The sequence below is a fragment of the Castanea sativa genome, chromosome 7, assembly GCF_040712315.1.
Source record: "Castanea sativa cultivar Marrone di Chiusa Pesio chromosome 7, ASM4071231v1".
NCBI classification, from domain to species: Eukaryota; Viridiplantae; Streptophyta; class Magnoliopsida; order Fagales; family Fagaceae; genus Castanea; species Castanea sativa.
In genome coordinates this window covers 11556613-11575032 of record NC_134019.1, presented here as the reverse complement: position 1 = coordinate 11575032, position 18420 = coordinate 11556613, and the positions used below count along the sequence as shown (strand labels likewise).

General features: G+C 34.8%; 1 protein-coding gene across 3 annotated transcripts; it reads left to right on the top strand.

Annotated features, from left to right (window-relative positions):
• Nucleotides 1–7364: 7364 nt before the first annotated feature.
• LOC142643551 (serine/threonine-protein phosphatase 7 long form homolog) lies at nucleotides 7365–18153 on the top strand. Of its 3 annotated transcripts, none has more exons than XM_075818223.1 (13): nucleotides 7365–7592; nucleotides 10028–10128; nucleotides 10385–11148; nucleotides 11251–11338; nucleotides 11548–11943; nucleotides 12036–12243; nucleotides 12332–13042; nucleotides 13169–13322; nucleotides 13413–13475; nucleotides 13594–13650; nucleotides 14389–14512; nucleotides 15276–15342; nucleotides 17435–18153. In XM_075818223.1, the coding sequence occupies exons 2-7, from the start codon at nucleotides 10030–10032 to the stop codon at nucleotides 12379–12381; spliced, it is 1605 nt and encodes a 534-aa protein (XP_075674338.1). In that variant the 5' UTR covers nucleotides 7365–7592; nucleotides 10028–10029; the 3' UTR covers nucleotides 12382–13042; nucleotides 13169–13322; nucleotides 13413–13475; nucleotides 13594–13650; nucleotides 14389–14512; nucleotides 15276–15342; nucleotides 17435–18153. The 3 variants fall into 3 exon arrangements, with proteins under 3 accessions (XP_075674338.1, XP_075674336.1, XP_075674337.1); XM_075818221.1 differs by having other exon boundaries at nucleotides 14389–14516; XM_075818222.1 differs by having other exon boundaries at nucleotides 13133–13322; nucleotides 14389–14516.
• Nucleotides 18154–18420: the final 267 nt, after the last annotated feature.

Below are 18420 nucleotides of genomic sequence, written 5' to 3'. Positions count from 1 at the left end.
GAGGAATAGGAAATCTAGGCTCAACTATTTCCATAAATTCTTAAAAGTCTTGATACTTCACAAATTTAAAAGACAATTCATCAATGATAATCATCCTTGCCAACGCCAACCTTATCATCTCTTCATTATAGTTTGCAACCACTAACACATTTGAACCACTTTACCCTTCTCTCTTGGCTTGGAAAGACAAAGTTTTTTGCTTATCATCACGGGGAAAATGCCACTTCTTACACGCCTTCATGTGTTGCAACATGCCCGAAGTACCATTTTTCTTACCATGACAATTATATTAATTTTTACAATGTTTGCATTGAGACCTAGGATTTTTGGGATCAGAACCAGCCAATTTAATGAAGTGTTGTCATACTATAGACGGGTCCTTACTACCTTGTTTAGGTGATAGTGGGGGAAGTGATGCACCAAGTTCAATTGGTGCTGCAGGTTCAGGTGAATTAGGGTTAGCACTACCAGGACTAGGAGGAGGTGGGTTAGGGTCTCCAAGTGCACCAAATCTAGGTAGAGCATCGACATCCATCTAATAAAACAATTTCCAACCAACAAAAAAACAAAGTTTTCACAACAATATCAAATTATAATTTTTTCAGCAAATACAGTATCAACAATAACAGACTAACAATCATTAATCATTACTTAACAATTCATGTTACTAATATTAACAACAATTCAGAACTAGAGAATTAGCTTTTATTTTATATTTATATTGAATAAATATAAAATAAAAGCTAATTTTCTATATAATTATATATAAAGCAGTTGTTACTAAGTACTAAAAACTTAAAATCATAATGTTAAATATAGTGAGTGTTTACTGTTTAGTGATTACCTCTCAATGAAGGATTGAAAGCGTGAACTCTCTCAATCTTGTCTCCCTCAAATATTAAAATGCTGGAAAAAAAAAAAAAACATTAGTGCTTACTACTTAGTAGACTGTGACAAATAAGTGCTGAAAATTTGATAAAATTGAAAACTAAACCGACAAGCATTAACTATAAGCAGCTAAAGCAAGAGTGCATTATAAAACTACACAATATAAATTAACTAAACTGACTAAATAATTTTTTTTTCTTTTTGGTCAGTGACTGACTAAATAAATAAACTAACTAAATAAATTAAATGCACGGTATAATAAATTAACTAACTAAATAAATAAATGCACGGTATAATAAATTAACTAACTAAATAAATGCACGGTATAAATTAACTAAACTGACAATTGACAAACATTATAAATTTATAACTATAATATAAGCAAGAGAGCAAGAAAAATCTGTTGCTGAATGTCCACTGGCACAGTGGCTCTGAGTGTTTATTGTCCAGCCAAGACTCAAGAGGAAAGGGGCTGATGGGATGACTTACCGTGTTCTGCCGTGGGCCTTCTGTGAGCTGAGCTGTTGTTGCTGCGAGGTGCGACTCAGGCTGGCAAGATGGTGAGGCCGCGAGAGCCAGAGGCGAGGCAACTGGCGACTACGAGAGCGAGAGAGAGAGTTAAGGAATATGAGATAGTTAAGAGCAAATTTATATGAGGCTGTGTATCTGAAAACCTAAATAAAACAATGCCGTCTTAGGTTTTTTTTTTTTAATAGTAACCCAATACGACGACGTTTAGGTTTAGTGAAAAAATTCAAAATGAACACACTTAAACGACACCGTATTCATTTGAACTGAAACAGGGAAACACTAAAAGTCTGAAACTATTTCTTCTTAGTCGTCTGTGTATCGGTTTGGTTCGGCTCTCATTTGGTGTGTGCTTTGCGTCTCTGATGTCCTCACCGCACTAGCGTCAGAGCTTCATTCACGTTCCGATTGCTGACATCGGCTCCGTCGGTCGATGCCAGTGGCGGTGCGGGAGGATCGGTGCTGGTCGGTTTTGTCAGCTCCGGTGATGGTTTGCACACTCTTAGTCCTTATAGTGAACAAGTGATGTGGTCGACCATTCCAGTAAAAGACTCCCACTTGTTTAAAATTGTGGAGTTTTAAATAAAAACTGAATACTGACTTAGCAATTTTAAATAGGTGGGAGTTTTTTACTGGAATGGTGGACAAATGACGTGATCCACTATGAGGACCATATAATTTCTCATTCAAGAGGAAGTTTTTCACACATATATATACTTGAATTACATTAGAGTAAAATTTCTATTTTGTGTTAAAAAAATAAAATAATAAAATAAAATTTCTATCTTAGGGCACACACTTATTATGCCAATGATAGTGGTGATCCCTTTGCATGGAAACTTGAAATATGCTGAAAATGAGTTCTTTTTTGATCTTGCCAACAATCTTTTGATATGGCTGGATCTAACAAAACAAAATTATTATGTTGTTCTCAAATTATTTTAACAAGACAAAAGTGTTATTTTTGCAATTTCTCTCCATGCCCTATTTCATCTCCCACCAATACTTACTTTACCAATATTTACTTTTTCTTCTCCCCCACTTTACCAATATCATAGAAAAAACTAAAAGAAGAATTCAATGTTCAGCAAAAAGACAAGAAAGAAAGAAGAGTTCAATGAATGATCAAAAAATGTCTACAAGAATATAGTGTTCAAGAAATTAGAAATGGATGAGAATATTGTTGCAAGTGAGATTCATCAATTAGTTCCAATGAATTATCATTTTTTAATATTTATTTATTTATCATTTAATATTGTAGAATCTTTTAATATTTATTTAACATTTTTGTTAAATTATTGTAGAATCAATGGATGAGAATTTTGTTGCAAGTGAGATTCATCAATTGGTTCCAATGAGTTGTTTTAACTTAAATGAATTATCTCAAGAAGGTATCCTATTTATTTTATTTATAGTTTATATTTCATTTATAATTGAATATGATGTTGTTGTTGTTTTTATTTTTTATTTTTTTTTATCCTTGTTACAACATAGAACAAATGAATGATATTGTAATTGCAAGTGAGATTTATCAAAGTGTTTCGAGGAATTGTGTTGACTTAAATGAGCTTCCAAATAATGGAGAAAATAATGACATTTGTGGGGAGGAAATAGTGGTTTGGAATGAATATCTAATGGAAGAAATGAGAGTTATTGAATAAAATGAAGATATTAATTCGATAGAAAATGAGTTTGAACCTTTTGTTGGTCAATGTTTTTTTAGTGAAGAAGAGGCTTTCATTTTCTATAAAAATTATGCAAATCGATATGGTTTTATAATTTGAAAATGTCATTTTGTCACAAAAAATGGAGAAAATGTAAGACGTGATTTCTTTTGTCACCAAGAAGGTAGACAATAGTTACAAAGGGTGGATTCATCTAAGGAACAACAAAATAGGATATCTACAAGATGTGGATGCAAAGCTATCACATTGCGAAAGTCATTTGATATTTTTCCACGAGAATGACATGTCACTAAGTTTGTTATAGATCACAATCATGAATTGTTGTCCCCTTCGGAAGTAAGATTTCTTTCGGTCAATCGAGTTATCACTAAAGAAGATAAAAATCGCATTCTTTTATTGAAAAAGGTTGGACTTTCGGTTAAGCAAATAATACATGTTATGGAGCTTGAGGAAGGTGTGAAGCATGGAGATCTTCCATTTTTTTTAAAGAAATATCCATAACCTTTATGTGAAAATGAGAAGGATGCATGCAATGGATGATGCTATGGGTCTCTTACAATTGTGCAAAGTTGCGAAGAAAAGAATTCTAAGTTTCAATATGCATATATAACTGATGAAGAGAGTAGGTTGGAACATATTTTTTAGGCGCCTACTCCTTGTTTTGATTGGTACCAAAAATATGGGGATGTGATTATTTTTTTATACTACTTACAAAGTAAATGCATATGACATGCCTTTTGGTATTTTTGTTGGTGTCAATAATCATGGAAAGACAATTCTATTTATTTGTGCACTTTTTTCGAAATGAAACAACCAGTGCATTTCAATGGTTAATGAAGGTACGTAAATTATTTAATTATCTTGTAAGGTTATGCAATTATTTTTCGATTTTATTTGATTAATTAGTAGTTTAATAGTATAAATCCTTCTATATTTTTCATGTGCTAATAACTTTGAATTTGATTAATAGACATTTGCAAATTTAATGAAGAAGTCACCTAAGGCAATTTCAACAGACCAAGATCCATGCATTATAGAGGCAATATCAAAAGAATTGCCATCCACAAAACATGCTTTTTGTAAATGGCACATTACTGCTAAATTTAGTGGTTGGTTTAGGACAATTTTTCGTAGTCAATATTCAAATTGGTGCACAGATTTCTACAAGCAATATAAGTTAGACTCATGTGAAGAATTTGAGCATCAGTGGTCTCAAGTTATGGCAAAATATGACATGCTTACTAACAAGCATGCAAGTGGTTTATATCAAATCAAGCATTTTTGAGTAACATGTTACCTTCATGACTATTTTTTTGGGGGAATGACAACAACTGGAAGATTCAAAAGTATAAATGCATTTATCAAACGATTCTTCCCACATAAATTTGACCCAATTTATTGAACAAGTAAGCCATTATTTATCGTTTCTTTATTTTATTGTAGAATTTGATTTATTTTTCTATTTGTTAACATTTGTAGTCTTTTTGTGTCTTTAAATTATTTACAATTTGTAATTTTAGGTTGACCTTGATATTGAAGATATTGAGCAAACACAATGACATGATACAATGTTGGAGAAATATAGAAGTTCTTCTTTAAGAACATTGTCACCAATAGAAGAACAAGCACATAGTGTGTTGACACCCTATGCTTTTTAAAAATTTTCAAGAGGAGTTTGGAAGAGCCACACAATATTTGGTGCTTCAAGAAAACGGTATTGAATGTGTTGCAATATTATAAAGAAAAAACTAGTCAAAAGCACTTGGTCTTATGGGATGGTGAGATGATGGATGGTGAGATGACTAGTTGTAGTTGCAAGAATTTTGAAATAATAGTGTTTCACTAAAATTGAAATAATGTCCCATAACATATCATGTATCATGACACTTTTTCAACCCAAAGCAAACCGGTCCTCTCACAACAGCGAGGTACTATTTTTAAACTTAAAATAATTTTTAAAATTACTATTTATGTTTTATTGTCTTAGGACACTAAATCTCTAACAGCTCTAACTCACTACTAATCAATAAAATATTTTTATTTCTTTCATTTTGGATTTTATTATTTTTACTATTTAAATAAAATAAATGTTGACTCCATGTAAAATCCTAATTCTATGGGGAAATATAGCGGGGCACCAACACAATCCCACCAATTCACACGGGTTTGTCCCAACAAAAAGTTGGTGGACTGAGGGTGGGGCCTCTCACATACTTACTCTGTTAAGGCTAGCGGAATAGGACTATAAAAAAAATGCAATGACTCACGCTCGTGCCATCACATATACAAATAGAAATTGCAGACTCAAAAGAAATTAGTCATTGTTGCAAGAAACAAGATTTTATTGTCATGATACTTATTGACCTCATATTATCTTGAAATGTTACAAGCATAGAGGTTATAAGAAGAAAATGTAATGCAAATGTGTATTTGTCAAAATTCACACTCAATAAAAACTTGTAATTTAAAGATTTTATTGATGTGATCTTTTTTTTTTGATAGGATATTGATGTGATCTTTATTTTTCTTAAATGTGTGATAAAAAGATAAAAGTTAGTTTATTTTCAAAATTTTTAAAGTTAGATTATTTGCATAAAGCAAAAAGAAAGTTTGTTTAAAGCAAAATCCAAACACACAATTGATATAAAAAAAAAGAAGGTAAATTGCAAATTACAATCCTAAAGTTTTGGAGTGTTTGAACTTTATACCTTGACGTTCAAAATTTAAATTTTACCTCTTAAATTTTAGGGGTATTTGGATTTTACTTTCTAAAGTTTTGGGGTATTTAGATTTTACACTTAGAAGTTTCTAAAATTGGGGGTGTAAAATCAAAACATTCCCAAACTTCTGGAGGTTAAATCTAAATTCTAAAATATTAGAGTGTAAAATTCAAACACTTTCAAATTTTAGGGGTGTAATTTGCAATTTACCATAAAAAAAGTCAAATTAATTTTGGTATCAAAATTGGCTAAAGTGCAAATTACACCCTTAATATTTTAGTGTTTTTGAATTTTACTTCCTAAAGTTTTAGAATTTTGATTTTTTCTCTTGAAGATGTATATTATTTGCATCAGTAGTCTCTTTATTTATACTTTTCCACTGAGTGATACAAAATAATGTTACAAGTGTTTAATTTGTCCTATAAAATAATGTCACGTGGTAGAATAAAAATGACGTAAATAATAGACACAATTGATACTTATAATTAGGGATGACAATGGGGCGGGGCGGGGCCGAAGGATGGGATCTTCGCCCCCGCCCTGTATAGATTTTTCTTGCCCCATCCCTGCCCAGCCCTGCATGACGGGGAAAATTTCTTGCCCCATCCCCGCCCCTTAAAGCCCCGCGAAGCTCCACCCTACACCGTAAAACTTTATTTCTTGTTAATTTTCCCTATAACTATTACAATTTTTTCAAATAAAATGATATGTTTCAATATTAAAAATATATTTGAAATTATAAATAAATTTATCCTATCAAATCAAACTAATTTTTAGCAAAAACTAAATAATATTATCTAAATGTTTAACAAGACAATGTCACAACAAAAATCTCATAGTATGACACAAAAATCTCATATTATGTTAATGATGAAAAGTAAGTTGAGAAAGTCATATGAATCATGAACGAAAATACAAAAAAAAGAGTTAAAATTGGTACCTTATTTCCAACTTTACTTGAGAGAAAAGAGAGATAGAATCACGTTAGGTAGAATAAAATAAGTTGATGATATTTTTGTTTAAATAGTAGGATTTTAGAGTATGAAAAAATTACAACTTAATCTTTATTAACGCGGGTGGGGCGGGACGGGACGGGGTGGGTCTAAAAAGTGTAAACCCATCCCCGCCTTGCCCCGTGGTGCGGGTCTAAAATCTCACTCCATTACCTTTGTGGGGCGGAAAAAACCCGTACGGGGTGAAGCAGGAGGGCCAGGTCAAGCGGGGCGGGGAAAAATTGTCATCTCTACTTATAATAAATTTTACAATAAATTTAGTTTTTCACAAATAATAAATTTCACAATAAATTTCATGATGGTTAAAATAATTAACTGTAATATAAATATTTAAATAATTTCACAAATACTTATAAAATGTTGCATTGGCAGCATTATTTAATCATTAAACTTAGGTAATTGTTTGTAGCAAGGAGCCAAGATCCATAGTCAAAACGTTATTTGGCAACGGGCTGCTGATGCTCATGTGTAACCGAACGGTCCGAATCCTTAAAAAAAAAGAAAAAGAAAAAGAAAGGTTCAATCTTCTAAGTCAATGAAAATGACAACCTTTGTATCCGGTTAATTCAAAAAGGTTAAAGATGAATGGCTGTTGGTGTAACTCGATCTCCTAAAGCTCGAGTACTATATGTTACCCCTGATATACATGTACTCTCCTCTCACTGTCCATGTCCCTCTCCTTCTCTCTGTCATTAACGAATCAGAGATTATCTAACCGGAGCCCTTTTCTCTCTGACACCTAGCTTTCTCTCTTAGAGGTAAACTCTGTTTTTCTTTCTGATTCATGGGTTTCTTTTGAGTTGGTTGTAAATTGTAATTACTATGTTGTTATAATTGTGATTTTATTCGGTAATTTCATATTAATTGTGATTTTATTCGGTAATTTCATATTAATTGTGATTTTACGGGGGGTTTCGGAGGTGAGGGCTCTTTTTACTTAAATTTTAAAGCTTCAAAGGTTTGCTCACAAGGTGTTTGATAAAATGCTTGAGTGAGTCTAGATTGTGAACTTGCACAAATGTTTACAATCTGTTAGCTGTTAGCTTTTGCTCTTGAGCTTTTTTTGTATTTTCTTCATGTCCAAAGTGTTCATCATCATGAACACCATGTTCATTTTTTCAAGAAAAGTTTTATTACCTATCAAAAAAAATGGAAAGTTCAAGCTTTTTTATTTTTATTTATCACAGCTGAGCAAATTAGGATTGTATGAAAGCATTTGGTTTTGTAGCATGTTCACCCTAAGAGTTTCCACCCACCTCATAAAGAGATGCAAATTTAAATAAAATCAATCAAACAGACTGCAACTTTTGAATCAGAACTACCAACTTATTTTATCAGGCTATGATCTAAAAGTAATGTACAAAAGCAACAATTAATATTCATGTAAAACACCTAAATCATGACAGTTACTGAACAAGGCTCAGAACTGATATTATGTACATAAATATTCCCTTTATAAGAAAGAATATACACAAATGAGTAGAGTGACACATTTAAACAGTACTCACCTGTGCAAAGCCTGTGGCACCATATCCTGCACCAAGAGCACCATAGGGACCACCAACCAAACCATAACGAACACGAGGTGGATAACTTGGAAGCAGTCCTGCCTTCTGTGAATTTGATCCTCCAGACTTTTGATCTGACTGTGGTTTTGCAAGAGAACACTCCAAAACTTGGCCTGAAAATCAGAACAAACCAAGCAATGTGAATGACTAATTTAATTTTTTTCGAAAAAAGTAAAATGCATTGAGAAACAAATGAATGATCACCATCAAGTTCATATTTTTCTGTATTCTTCAGCGCCTTCATGCCTTGACATTTCATATTGGGATGTTCATTCACAGCTGCCTGCAATTTATGTAGATGCATATCTAATCTTTATTTCTATCTTGAATAGTAAGTTCATACAAGGATAAACTGTGAACATTTGAGTAAGCTTTCACGGTCTTGGCATTTATGAGCAAGAAGCCTAACAATGACATGGAACATCATATATAAAACTGATGATAGTTGGTAGACTGAGTTTTCGATGGTATCGAAGCACCCTTTTCAAGTAACATTTTGCATGCCTTTGAAGAAATGTCTGACTGTAGACAATTTAAGAAAAAGAAAGATTTGCATCCTGGATTGGTGTTATATGTGCAAGTGCAATTGTGAAAGTGTTGACCATCTCTTTCTTCACTGCCCGGTTGCCATGGAATTGTGGGACATGGTCTTCGGTTTATTTGGAGTTTTCTGGGTTATGCCAAGGTCTGTTGTGGGGCTTTTGGCTTGCTGGCAAGGTCGTTTTGGTCGCCATCGTAATGGAGATATTTGGAAGGCCGTTCCTCATTGCTTGTTGTGGTGTATTTGGAAGGAGAGAAATAGTAGATGTTTTGAAGATATCGAGAGTTCCATGCATGTTCTTAAGTCTCTTTTTTTCCGAACCTTACTTGATTGGTTCTCTGTGTGGAGAAGCCTTTCTTTTCTTTCTATTTTGGATTTCCTTGATTTTTGTAATGTTCGTCTTTGATTTGTTTTCCCTTGTATACTTCCTGTGTACTTGGGTGACTCTCTTTTTTCAATAAATTTCTTTATTACTTATCAAAAAAAAAAAAATGTGATCACAAGCAAGAAATAAAATTGTGAGCTTGTGAAGTATAGATTCAAAGCACCACTAGCAAAATAAAAAACTCTGCTTTATTACAGCCCTTTGTAATCTATGGATTTTAATATATGTGTTTTGCATGTTGTACGCATTCTTGAAAATTCATTGAGACTGTGAAAAAAAAATTGAAACAATAGTAAAAGGAAGTGTAACCAGTTCTGAAGTTATTTTATTTATTTATTTTTTATAAGAGTTCTAAAGGTATTTTATTTTTAGTTTGAATTATAGTTGTTAGTCTAATTTTCAGCTTTCTATGAATTGTGGTGATAAGTACAGAATTGCTGACATTTAAATACCATGAAATATCAGCAAGTTGAGATGATAAACTCTATGCCAGTATTTCCTTTGTCAGTAGGTGCATGTTGCTACTTTTATACCTTAGTGGGATTGACTTTAGTACTTCAAATTAACTGTTCCATTCATGTCACCAATTAAAGCCATTTTTGCAATAGTTGTATTATGATATTAATTTGGCATAACTACTGTTTTGTACTCGGCTAGTAGTCACTTACTGGGCCATTAATCGCATTTAATGTATGCCAGACATGGACAAGCATCCAGCGGGACCCCGTGATTGTACAATCTTGACGAGGCAAGCAGAGCATCGTTCGAGTTGGCTTTGGGATGGTCCTCCGGCAGGCCAGGTATGCACTTGTCCAAAAAGTTTACAAGAAAAAATTGTACTCATTGTTAACTTGATGAGAGTGTGTATGTGAAATTTGAAGAACAAACACGTTATTATTCTCATATAAATCATACTCAAAGTTATTGGTGACAAAGATTTTCTTATTATTACACATCCTTTTTTTAAAATGCATTGATGTTGTTAGTTTAAGTTTGATGTGTAATTATTATGTTGTTATTGAATTCTATATTAATATAATGTTGCTCTGTTTGTAGGCATGGCCAGGTGTACTCACTTGTCGTCACCGATTCAGTTGTATGCCTAAAATTGGGTTAGATCCACGGGTTGCCGCTTATATCACGGATGCGGGGTTAGGTGGGCTATTTCACGTCCCAAATATAGAGCTTGATCATGCATTGATTACGGCATTGGTGGAGAGATGGCGGCCTGAGACGCACTCATTCCACTTGCCCCATGGTGAGATGACAATCACGTTACAAGACATGGAGGTTATTATGGGGGTACCTGTAGAAGGCTTGCCAGTGGTGGGGAAAACCAATATGGAATGGGGTGACTTATGCCACGAATTGCTAGGCCATAAGCCTCCAGACAAAGAACCCCATGCTAATGAAAACACGGCTATGTTGTGTGGGGCGAGGTTAAGACTGTCTTGGCTCAAGACAATGTTTAACGACCCTCTATCGGCTGATGCCACTGACTTGCGAGTGCAGCAGTACGCTCGGTATTACATATTGGAGATGTTGGGTGGTATGTTGTTTATGGACAAGTCTGGCGAACGGATCTCGGTCATGTATCTGCAATTCTTGAATCCAATCAGCAATGGCAAGAAGTATAGCTGGGGTAGTGCAGCACTAAGTTGGCTATATAGACACTTGTGTAAGGCGTCAAAGACTACCGCGAAGCAAATTGGCGGTGCACTGCTATTGGTGCAGATATGGGCGTATGCTAGGTTCCCACACATATGTCCAGTGATGAGGCATCCACATCAGGCATTGCCCCTAGGTCCACTTGCTGTTAGGTATGTAGCTTTTGTATACTTACTGTTTACATACACACAACTTTTTTGCATGGGGATTATGTAAGTAACTAATATGAAGATTGTGTATGTGTTGTTTGCTAGATGGAAAGTGGCTACATGCACCACAGAACATGCAACGCATATCTTAAGCGCCTATCGTATGTCACTCGCTTCACTACGACCAAATCAGGTATTGTACCTTTGTTGGAAACTGCGTATTGTTCTACTTACGATTTGCTTGCAACCCAACCATCAAAAAGCTTTTTTTTTTTTTTTTGGAGTTAAAAAACTTTTTAGAGTAGAGATACGTATTTGTATTATATATCGTTCCCATTCTTTACACTTTTTTTTCTAACTATATTGTTAATATGGTTGTTTGTCTTGGTTGGATTATTGTAGATTGTGTGGGAGCCATATAAGTCGGTGCTAGGTTCCTTGCCCTCATATTGTACTGCAGGCCAACACATATGGAGGTCTACCGTGCCGCTTCTACATTTTTGGGTGGTTGAGGGCCATCACCCCGAACGTGTCCTCCGACAGTTTGGGATGAAGCAGGGCGTACCGGTCGATGTCAATACTTCTACTAATCTGCACAATATAACACTCCAAGGGAAGCATGATAGAGATTGGGCTGTAGAACATGCCTCTCATATTGCTAAATGGGCTGCGCATGCCGAAGTTGTCAATGCACCGATCTTTGAGGGGGAGATGAGGTTCGATGACGAGTATATGGAGTGGTTTCATCGCATCACTCGACGCTTTATTACAAAAGAGACCTCGTACTGGGACACTTTGGTAAGTTTACAATGTCTCTTCTACTTCAAATGTCCTCTGGTTAGCATATTTTAGTTCAACCTACTAACACTACTCTTGAATACTTGTGAAAGGTTGAATCACATTTGAGGATACTGGCGATGTGCACAACAGGTTCCGCGATCCACACCGAGTGTATGTCTGCCTTGGAAGCTGTTGAAGAACTCAGTCGGTTGAACTTGGACAATGCACGTGCTGTGAGCAACACGAGTGAACCGGCTGCAGGGTGTGGCCGGCTAGTTGGAGGACATCGAGGCTGTGGAGGGCGTCAATCTGGTGATGGTACTATACCTTGTTACGTACTAATGAGCTATAGATCTTTTTATTGTTAAACGAATTGCATATTATTATTTGTTTGTATTGTTTTCAGGCAAGGTGAGACGAGACAAGGAACCAGTGAGGAGAAGAAAACGGGAATGATTTAGGTTCATTGCATGTTTTTCAATAGGTAGCTCAGATTTTTGTATTATTCTGGGCTTGTCTTTCCTTTCCTGCATCTTCAATAGATCAACACTCCAGTGAGGTTCAGTTATTCAGCAACAAAAGTATTGTTATAACAACTGCTAACATGAGTGTTAATTCTGCCAATTAGTTTTAGCGATTACAACAGAACTCCATCTGGTGTTTTGCTATCTTGTCTACTATTAACGTGTAGTCTTGTAAATACCCCCTAGTGGCCTGTGCAGGGGTTTTTGTTAGTATCCCTCTGTTTTGGATTTCTACTACATCAAAATGCCTTCAACTTCCACCAAATCAATGCACTTGTCATTTCTTTCTACACATATTTGTTTCTCTGTTTATGAATAGATTAATGCAGTGCAAAAGCAGTCCATGTTTATTTTTCATTTGTGTACACTGATTATACATAGGACCCCACCACTTTCTGGGTTTCTTTCTCTCTGATCATCTCTCACTGTTGGTTCTTATATTCCATAATTCTAACAAGAATTATCATAGTAGAAAGAGAAAAGAAAATAGAGTGAAGAGAAATGTTGGATTACTATCAGCAGCTTGCTGCTAAGCCCTCTTACCATGATTCCATTAAAGTTCTTGAGACTGATATTCAGTACGCCAATATGCTGTAAGCTCTCTCTCTTTCTCCGGGGGTTTTTTTTTCCTTTTTCCTTTTTTATTTTTTATGATCATAATTGTTTGGTTTATACAAGAAAAGGTGGGGTCTGCTGAAAACCTGTAATTTTTGTGTTAGTCCACACCCATTCAAATTTCAAAGGCCATAACCCTTTGAGTGCCCCATCTGGCTTTTCCCACCTCAAGTAAAGTTCTCCTTATGCACCCTTGCTGAAACTCCTAGAACTGCTGCTCCTTGTATTGAATATTCCCACTTAATCAAGTGGGATGAGGTAATAAATTACTCACCATTTTGTTCTCCCTTTCCAAAGTGTGTATTTTATACTAACTCTTTGTTATCTGAACATGCATCATATTTGTAGGTTCATAGTGGAAAGACTTTTGATCCAGATGACCCAGAGCACATGAGGTGGATCTATAATGAGGTTAGTAGAATGCATTTATTTGCCGACTTAAAAAAAAAAAGAAAGTTATTTACCAACTTTTTTCTTTATATTGATTTCTGTTGTTGGCCATCTCACTTATGTTACCCATATCCTGTAGGCTGTTAAGAGAGCTGACCTTTTTGGCGTTCTAGGAGTCACATATTCTCTTACCCAGGTATTTGTAATTGTATAACCCGGGATGTCAATTCCCTAAAAGCTTAACTTTCATTCTATTTTATGCCCAAGTACTGTGTGGTTTGTATGAGATGTTCATTGGTTATCACATATTTAAAAAAATCATTTAAATTTTTTTTTGGCTTTCATCTCTTTATTATTGTGGGAATGCTTGTGAAAATAGTATTTAGGGTATGTTTGGCAACTATCTTTTTTCCCCTTATTTTCTGTTTCCAAAAACAATTTTCTATTTTTGAGACTAAAAAACTTGTTTGGTAATTCAAAATGGACAGAAAACAAAAACTGTTCTTAAAATTCAATTTGTAAAGGAAACTAAAAACATGCAAAATGCTATTTTCAATTTCAAAATTTCAAAAGTCAATGAAAACACGGATTTAATTTAATGAATTTGTCTTATTTAATAAGTTAGCATTAGAGTTCAAATCCTAATAACAGCATATTTTAGTATTTTCTATTTTTTCCTTCAAAAACTATTTTTTTAATTTCATCTAACCAAACATGTTTTTGATTTCAAAAATACAAGAAATTTGTTTTTTCTTTATATTCCCAAAAACAAGTTTTTGAAAATAGAAAACAAAAACTGTTACCAAACATAACCTTAGCTTTTGATTAATATTTTTTCCATATATTGTAAAGAATTCGTTGTAAAAATAAAGTCATAGTCAAAGTTTCAGATATCTAAATTGTTATTTAAGTGGATTCACCTTACTGTTTACAGGGGGTTGTGAAGAAAACATTATTCTAGCTATTGCTTCCATTAATGCAATTGTATCAGCTGCATGTGCACTTGAAGCTTTGAAGATTACAACAGGATGCAGCAAAACTCTATCAAACTATTTAACGCGGGTCATAATTTTCCTATAATTTTTGCTTAGCAAAAAATGCCTTATAATCTTGTCCTTGATGTGGTGATAACCTTTGATGATAGATATATGTTTAGGAACATCGTTGCATTCATAATCATCATACCATGATTAGGGCTTTTTGATACTTGAAAGGTCATGTGTCTTAAATTGCATGTGTTTAGACTTTGGAGACTGAGCATAGTACCATTACGAGTAGATGTCCCTGAAGTTGTCTCATTTGATACGTTTATTCTACTTAATTGGTATTTTCCTATTGCATAAGAAATTTTAAACTATTTGAAACTTCATCTATTTTCACTACAATTTGTGTCACTCTTTGATCCTACCCTGTGGGTTATTGATTCAAGATAATCTTATTGGTCAGTTTTATGTCTCCTAGAAGCCTGTTTGGTCTAGCTTTTTTTTTTCTTCAGCTTATTTGGGTTATATACAACTTTTCAAGACTTTGTTCTTCCTAGGTATACTTTTGCTTAACATATTTTTTAAGTCAGATAAACCAATGGAAATAAGACCAAACAAGTCATTAAAACCCCTTGTTAATTGGTTACTCTAATTTTGTTAAAACACGCCTAACTTTGTTATAACCTCATTAATTCCCACTTCCTTGCTTATGCATTACTACAGCCAATTAGATGGTATATAATTTGTATTACCATATCTCTTATATCCATATTTGTATATACTTGTAAAATCTAAGCTCTTGAAATTTGATATATATGTTAATCTCTTATTTCTTTAGGTGCACTCTGATGGGAAGCTGAGAATGTCTTCATCTGGAAGGAGAGCTACTATTAAAGAATTCTACGGTATGTAAATTATCTTCAATTCTGTATTTACCATAAATTATTTGCTGATGATACCATTCTTTTCTGTGAGGCCTCTAGAGAGTAGATTCTTACTATTAGGCTGGTTTTAACTTGTTTTCAAGCTTTTACTAGTTTGAAGGTGAATGTGGGGAAAAGTGAAATTGTCCCTATTGGGGAGGTGTGTAACATTCAATCTTTGGCCAATATTCTTCAATGTAGGGTGGGCAGTTTGCCTATGACTTACTTGGGTATGCCATTGGGAACTTCATATAAAACAACATATATTTGGAATCCAATCCTTGAGAGGATGGAAAAGAAGCTCTCAGGCTGGAAGCGGCTTTTTTTGTCAAAAGGCAGTAGACTCACCTTACTGAAAAGTACCCTTTCAAGCCTTCCAACTTATTACCTTTCCCTTTTTACTATCCCTAAAGCTGTGGTGACTAGATTGGAATGTATTCAGAGGAACTTTTTGTGGGGTTCATCAGTTGAGTGCTTCAAATACCCTTTGGTAGCTTGGGAAAAAGTTTGCTTACTGCGTGAGCTTGGTGGTTTGGGAATTTGGAATTTGGCGTCTTTTAATCTGGCCCTATTAGGGAAATAGCTTTGGAGGTATGTCCATGAAACCACTCATCTGTGGCGAAGGGTCATTGTCATGAAATATGGGGAGGGAAAAGGGGGTTGGTGCACTAGAGCTTGCCGTAGGGCTCATGGTTGTGGGTTATGGCGGAGTATTAGTGAAGGGTGGGAAACTTTCGCAAAGCATGTCTCTTTTGTGGTGGGGGATGGTTCTCGTATCCTTTGGTGGCATGATAAGTGGATTAAGGACGTTCCTCTTAAATTTCTTTATCCTCAGTTTTTTCTGTGTTCAGCCAATAAGGAGGCCTTTATTTCAGATGTGTTAAGCCCTCCTATGGGTGATGATGGCAGAGTGTGGAGTTTAAGATTCTATAGGGAATTCAATGATTGGGAGTTAGCGGCTTCTTACTTCCTTCTTCATTTCATCCAAATCCGAGCTCCTAGGGGTGGAGGGTGTGACAGGTTTAGTTGGGATCTTAATGGAAGTGGGAAGTTTGATACTCGGTCTTTTTATCATAAGATTTGAAATGCAACTTCTTCCACTTTTCCTTGGAAGGGCATTTGGAAAGTTAAATTTCCTAAAAGGGTGGCTTTTTTCATATGGACAACAGCTCATGGTCAGATTTTAACCTTGGATAACTTTATGCTTCTCGGTCGTCTTTTGGCGAATCGTTGTTGTATGTGCTGTTATAATGCGGAATCTGTGAATCACCTATTACTTTTTTGTCTGATAGCTCATTCTTTGTGGATGTATATGTTTCGGTTGTTTGGGATTGATTGGGTCATGCCAGGTTCAGTTATGGACTTATTATTTAGTTAGTATCATTGGCTTGGGAAGCATAGTTCTGATATTTGGAATTTGGTCCCAGGCTGTTTAATGTGGACTATTTGATCTGAATGGAATCGGCGATCTTTTGAGGATGAGGGGAAAACTGTGGTTCAGTTATTAGAGTCTTGCCAGCGGACCCTCTTTAACTGGTCTCGATGTCGGGGTTTCTCAGATTTTTTAACCCTTATGGATTTTCTTTCGTCTATCAGAATAGATTAGGGGCTGCTTAAGTTTTTTTGTTTCATTTTTCCTCTATTCACTACCATGAACTCTTTGTATTTTTCTTACTTTTCTCTTATTAATAATATTCTCTTCTTACTTATCAAAAAAAGAGATAAGAGGCCTATTGGGCATCATACATAGAAGAAAACAGTTGTGTTTGATTCAAGAAGTTTATCAAGGATGTAGCACTTATCCTTTTATTAGTATGATAATATGATATAATTCCAATGCTTTCTAATCAAATCGTTTTAAGGACACCTATGTGGTTGTTAGAATTTATATGTTTTGGAAATTAGATTAGAATAATGTCATATACATATCTATAATCTTCTAACTATCCCTAAGAACAACAAAAGCAAAAGAAATGGCTTGATGGTCATGTGCTTCACTTTATCTTGTGTCATCTTATGTCAACCATGTGTCCTTTAACTTGTGACTGCAGCTTTTATATTGCCATCTCTTCAGCATCTCAATTGTAAGTCGTCAGAGTTTGATATTAGTCAAGAGGAAGGTGACGGCATGGAGATGATTGTCAGGAAGAAATTGGACGAAAAGAGGTTGACTGCAGAAGGGGACTTGGAGAGAGAAGATGAGTGTAGGATCTGCTTGGAGTCCTGCACTAAAATGGTGGTGCCTAATCGCTGCCACTCCATGTGCATCAATTGCTACCATGACTGGAATGTATAACCTTACCAATTTCATCCTTCCATTTCCAATTTAGCCCACTGTTGATTTGTGATAACAGAGAGAAGCCTTAATTTTTAACAGTTACAACTTACAAGTTCCCTTTCTTAGTTTCTTTTCTATTTGTTATAGGAGCACAAGGTCAGAATCTTGCCCATTTTGCCGGGGAACTTTGAAGAGGGTGAAATCAAGGGACTTGTGGGTTCAGACATGCAGTAGCGATGTGGTTGGCGCGCGAACCATGTTGAAGGAGAATATGTTGCAGTTCTATCTTTATATAAACGGCCTGCCTAAGGATATCCCTGATGCTCTGTTCTTAATGTATTATGAGTACTTATTTTAATCTAACAGACATTAAGAACAATGTACAGGAATTACCTGTCCAAGAGTCTGGTTAGGTTTCCATGAAGAAAGTTCATTCCAACTTTATATTTGAATAGGTAATGATCAAATGACACTCATGAACTACTTTTCCTACTTACTATTTCTTTTTCTTCTTTTTTTCCTTGGAACTTTTTGCTCTATAACATTCATCTTCTTGAGGTAGTTCAAGCCTTCCGCCACCCACCTTAGTTTAATCATAAGTCACTCCTATCAGCATTAAGTTTCCTTCATTGATCACCTCTTCAATATTGACTAGCATAGTCAATTAATGTTTAAAATAGAAAGTGGAAATTTTTTGCTTATATGCTAGTAATGCTACCATGCCATTAATAAAAACAGGTAATTTTCAAAAAATAAACCAAAAGAAGTCTTTCGTTGAAGTC